This window comes from Herpailurus yagouaroundi, unplaced genomic scaffold (assembly GCF_014898765.1).
Source record: "Herpailurus yagouaroundi ecotype Mexico unplaced genomic scaffold, PumYag 203, whole genome shotgun sequence".
NCBI classification, from domain to species: Eukaryota; Metazoa; Chordata; class Mammalia; order Carnivora; family Felidae; genus Herpailurus; species Herpailurus yagouaroundi.
The window spans coordinates 11,258,354-11,263,611 of record NW_024412434.1 but is presented as its reverse complement, the minus strand read 5'-3'; the positions used below and the strand labels follow the sequence as shown (position 1 = coordinate 11,263,611).

Below are 5,258 nucleotides of genomic sequence, written 5' to 3'. Positions count from 1 at the left end.
GGGTCACAGGTCCCACCCAGACTGCGAGGAACACATCTTGGCGAATCTTTGCCCCCCCCCTTTTTTTTTTTTTTTTGCTGCGGGAGGGGAAAGAACCAGAGATGCGACGTGTGACTTCAAGATAATACGGGAGTGTCCTTTTCACGCCCAACAGCAAAATTGCTTCTCCTGTTGGGGGAAGGGGGTCGCAGCGAGGCGTGGTTCATTCAATTATTTTTCCTTCTTAAATCTGCAGACAGCTGAATGAAGCCTGCGCGGCTAGCGGAACTGAGGAAAAGGTGGCTGCGCCGCTCCACTCTACAGGACAGAGCCGCTCAGGGGACCGAGCGCCACCGCCGCCCCTCCCCACCCAATTCCGGGGCCTGCCTCAGACCGCAGGCGGCTGGCTCCGCCCCGCCGCGCCTCACAACATCTCCCGCTGCAAATGGCCCAATCGGGAGACGCGAGGAGAAAACAAGAGCCAATCAGGCGCTGCTGACTCAGGCTTCCCTCCACCCTTGGCCCCTCCCCCGGTAGGAAAAGCCACCGCCCCTCTGTCTCCCCTTCCCACCCCCCCACCGCCCCCCCCCCCCCCGGGAGGTGGCTCACCGGCTCCAGTCCCCGTCCGGCTGGAGTGGGGTAGCCCGCTGAGGTGGCGGCGTTTGTCACCTTGTCACCCTCATCCTCGCCCCCTCCCAGACACACCCCTTCTCCCTTTCCCAGTCCTCCTGCTGGTGCTGTTGAGGGTCATTTGTATCCTCACACCGGCAGGGGACCACCAGCTATTGTGTCTGATCAGCTGCCACCACCATCCTGAGGGAAAAGAACAAAACCAAGAAGCTATGTGATCTGCTTACCTTTTCCTTCTTTCTTAACCACTCTATCCCCTGAGATTTTAAGACGCCTCCCCATCCCCTGCTCCCTGCCCGCCGCCAGGGGTCCTGTTTCTTCATTTGGGCGGGATGGGAGGTGGGGGGGGACACCACTCCCTGGAGCCTGAATACCTGTGCCTTAGTTTTTAATATTCCTCTGAGTGGACGGTGACAAACATTTAGAATATACAACTAAATCCTCGGCCTCAATTAGAGGAAAGACTTTGACTGGATCATCTTTATATGGCCATGAAATTTGCATGTTCGTGACAGCCCCTGACAAAACTAGTCAGCCAATAACAAAGAAAGGAAAAAAAAAAAAAGAATAAAATAGAGGGGATGCCTGCCAGTCATTTGGTAATTTACTGAATAGCCCACTGGGCTATAGCAGTATCCAGTTCTAGATACTGTTGAGTAAATTAACAAGAAGTGAATAGAAATGCAGGGTTCAAGTAGCGTACCTCTAGTGGGCTTATAGAATATGTCCAGAAAGGGAAAACAATTTCAAGCACAAAACAGCTCTTTACAAATGCAAATGTGCATGCATGGAGTACTTCACCGCTGAGGACATCTAGGGTTAAGATTTTTGCAATGAAAATTTTCACAAATGTTGATTTTGAAAAAGATTTTCAGTTTAGTAAAGGAGAGTAAATATTGGCCATGGAAGGAGACATGAAAAGGAGGTTAACCCATTTTAGGAAGTGTGGAAAAATAACATAACCTAGAAAGACATTTCTATAAGAGGTAAATGGAAGCATCCAGATCACAGTCTTGCTCCATCATTTACCTTGTGACTTAAGGCAGATTATTATTTATGTGTCTGAGTACTAGAGCTATCAAGTAATAAGAGTGCTTGCCGTCTATAAAGCACTGCCTCTGTGCTGGGTATTCCTTCAAGAGCTTTGCACACAACGTAAGGAGATAGCTGTGTGACAGAGCCAGGATTAAGCCCAGGCGATGGGCTCCAGAGTCCGTGCTTTTCTCACAACACTATACTACAACACGATACTCCAACATGGTTTTTCATAATCATAACAACAATATTAACTAACGCTTACTTAGCTTATTATGCGCTAATTAGTGTGCTTTGTGGGTAACTAATTTAATCTCACCTCTGGGTTAGGCATGATTATGATGTTCCGTATTGGGGAATGTTTTTAAGAGCCATTATGATAAGTTACTGTTATATGTTTCTTATTTCTGTTAGGATAGGAATGATCATGATGTTCTAAAAATTGGGGAATGTTTTTGAGAACCATTGTGATAAATTGCTATCATATGTATCTGTGCGTTAGGCTATCTGGATGGACAGGGACAGTATTGGGAAACCTGGGTCCTAGTCCTTTCCTGGGACCTCCGAGTAGGACATCACCTTTCCTAGCTAGCTGGGATGTTGAGAGTGTCGAATGACATAATACGTGTGAAGGGACTTTCAAAATGTAAAAACATTATTCTGATTACATTATTTGTCTTATTATAAAGCAGGTGTTTATCCTGTCTCCCCGACTGGGAACCCTACTCTTTATAACATTTTGTCGTTATGTATTAGGAACATTTTAACCCGGTTAAAAATTAGGCCAATTCCTTTCTTGAAGGCATGAGCAATAATAGTATTTTATTAACTGTTTGAGCTCTCATTTAGATGCATTCTAAGCAGACCACTGTGGACACTCTCTGGGCGTCTATAAAGTGGCAGCCATCAGCCAGTCATTCGCCATGCCAAAGGTGTAACTGGTGGAGAATGTAACTGGTGGAGAATGTAAACCCTTGGAGTTCCCTTCAGCTGCCCATCTTGGGCATTTCACTCATTAACACCTCCACCAGAGGGAGGGCAAGAGAAAGGAAAAGGAGACAAACTTCCATCCTGCGGCTACTTGTTAACTGCTCCAGTGAGAGATTTGGTGAAACAATGAGTTTGGGGATCACTCTAACTGAAAGGAGATTTGGAACTAACTGTGGGTTTCACAGTTGATATCTTGATAGTTTTCTTTACCCTAAATACAATGGATAAGCAAGAGCTAACAGTAATTCCACCTTTGTTTTACTTTGGAAGGCTAATATTTTCCTCTTTTGTGCAAAGCCAATTAATAATCTAGCTTCTTAGAAATTTCCACACCTATATTAATAATAACTACCAGACGGTCTTGTACACTATAATTCTGACAATCTAGGCAAGACATTTTTAAATATGGGAACTATATCCTTAAAATGTAACTTTTGACTTTGTTAATGACACAATAATATTGTTTTGGTGAACCACAATCAAGGAAAAATGTCGAAGCCAGAAATAGAGCCAAGTGTCTTAACCTCTGGTCTAATGTCATTCTGTTATAAACTATGGATGATTTCTACTCTGAATATAGAAGCTGGCAATTCTAAGAGGCACAAGTGTTTGCCATTGAATTCCACAGATGAAATGTGTAATTTGGGATGAAGCATTTGCAAAACTATGTGTCTGAGGTAGTTAAGACCAATGGCTCTCAGAAGAGTGAGCATTTTTTTTTTTTTTTTTTGGTTTTAGGACAATGCTGTAGACTTCTTTTTCATACAATACTAAAAAGATACGTTACCTGCTAATATTTCCTTGAAAAGGCCTTTGATGTTGAACTGAATAGCTCCAGAAAGCCCACCTCTCTAGCAAAGCATTCACTACTGTAATCAAAACAAGGGAGTGATTTTCCACAATAAATAATTTCTAAGATTCTTCTTCCGTCATCACCTCTTTTACATTAGTGATGTAAATGATTTACTAATTTAATGTTCTTCATTGGCGAGATATATGACATTATTTCTGGCCCCATGATTACTATCATCAATTACTAATTTCGAATCTAAAGGATAGACACTATTTAATTCAATGCATACAGTACCTAGCAAAGTGCCGCACGCAATAGGTATTTTTGAATAATTTCTCTGCCCTCAGCTTTGTGGTTTCTTTTTCCTCTAAACTAGTACTCTCCTTGGGTTTTTCTTTTTGGTTTGTTTGTTGCTGTTAATTAGCTCCTTTATCATAAACGATCTTTTATTGTTATTTAACGGTAACTGAATTTTGTCTCCTTTTCTATCTGCATTATAAACTTCTGTAGGGAAGATTCCTGGGGCTTTTACTTCTCTTCAGGCCCCCATAATGCCTACTGCAGTTTTGCACATAGAAATCACTTCAAAATTATTCAAGAATGGAATGATGATTGTTTCACTGTTATTCAGAAATATTTATACCTCAAGAAATTCCTGGCTGACCAACAACTCTCCAGAGTGGAGGAAGATATGTGTATATATGTCTGTGTTTATATGCTTAAAATAGTATAAATCACAAGAGGTGTCTACTAAGGGAGCTCTTGGTGTGGCCCTCAACTTCCAGAAATGCCACATCTTATCTCTTTACTTCACTTCTGTTGACTGAGATGCTTTTTGGCCTCAAGACCATGCCAGAAATGAGTATCACTTGCGTGTTGTCAGTTATAAAATATTAGCCCATAGCTTATCCATAATCATATATCAAACATTTTCTTCTAGATTCAAATTATTTTTCTATACCAGCATCTCCTCAATTAAAATTGAGTTGTTTGGTAGTCATATTTATCAGCATTATTAAGATTGTATTTCTCAATTAAAAAAAATAAGCATAAAAATCTACAAGTTTTTATGTTATCCTAGGAATCCTGATTTCCATTTATAAGCATTCCAATTTTCCTTAAAATATGAGACAAGTTCTTAAAATATTTCCACCCACCCAAATACATATGATCTAGGACATCGTGTGAAAATATCATGCAATCTGCGTAGAAACTCATGTTACTGGAAAATTGAAATATGTTTTTATTACCTTGGAATGGAATACTAAGTCCTAACCATTGTAACTAAGAAACTGTGCTAGCAATTGACTCTGATACTACAGACCTAATCCAGAGCAACTAAATCTTTTTCAACGGAATGCAAAAAAATCAGCTAGCTTCCCCTTTTCATCTTCAGGGAGCCGAAGTAGGAGAGACATCTTAAAACATCTCCATTACTTGATTCACTAAATCTCTGGGTGTCTTTGAATATTCTTTAGCACTGCAGATTCCATTCCTCTATTCCTGTAATTGCCTGCATTCCCTACTAATCCAAAAGTCAACTAACTAAGGGTTCTTCCTTCAGATAGGAAAGGATTGCAGGATAGTATGTGGCAATTCACATCTGGACTTAAAGAGCAAAGATGCAGGCTTGCCTAACTTTTCTCCTAAAAGATTTTTTCAATTAAATTTTAATTTTTAAAAATTGCAACATAAAAGGAAAAAAAAAAAAAAAAAGACTTTGCAGCCATGAGAGAGGCCATGCTTGTATCCCATTTTACAAACCCACCCTCTTGCTTTCTTCCAAGCTTCTCATTGGCTGGATCCAACAGGAAGACAAAGGTACTAAAAA

At 41.0% G+C, this 5,258-nt stretch overlaps 1 protein-coding gene and 1 long non-coding RNA gene across 2 annotated transcripts in view; one reads left to right on the top strand and one right to left on the bottom strand.

Annotated features, from left to right (window-relative positions):
* LOC121014559 (translation initiation factor IF-2-like) overlaps positions 1–36 on the bottom strand; it is a 2,310-nt gene extending 2,274 nt beyond the window's left edge. Inside the window, exon 1 of the mRNA XM_040450943.1 lies at positions 33–36. Coding sequence (XP_040306877.1) covers positions 33–36 — 4 coding nt within the window. The remainder of the gene's footprint in view (positions 1–32) is intronic.
* A 13-nt stretch (positions 37–49) lies between these two features.
* Positions 50–3,556, top strand: LOC121014706 (uncharacterized). Its single transcript, XR_005783377.1, has 2 exons — positions 50–512; positions 751–3,556. It is a non-coding gene; the product is annotated as an uncharacterized LOC121014706 (long non-coding RNA).
* The last annotated feature ends 1,702 nt before the right edge of the window (positions 3,557–5,258 follow it).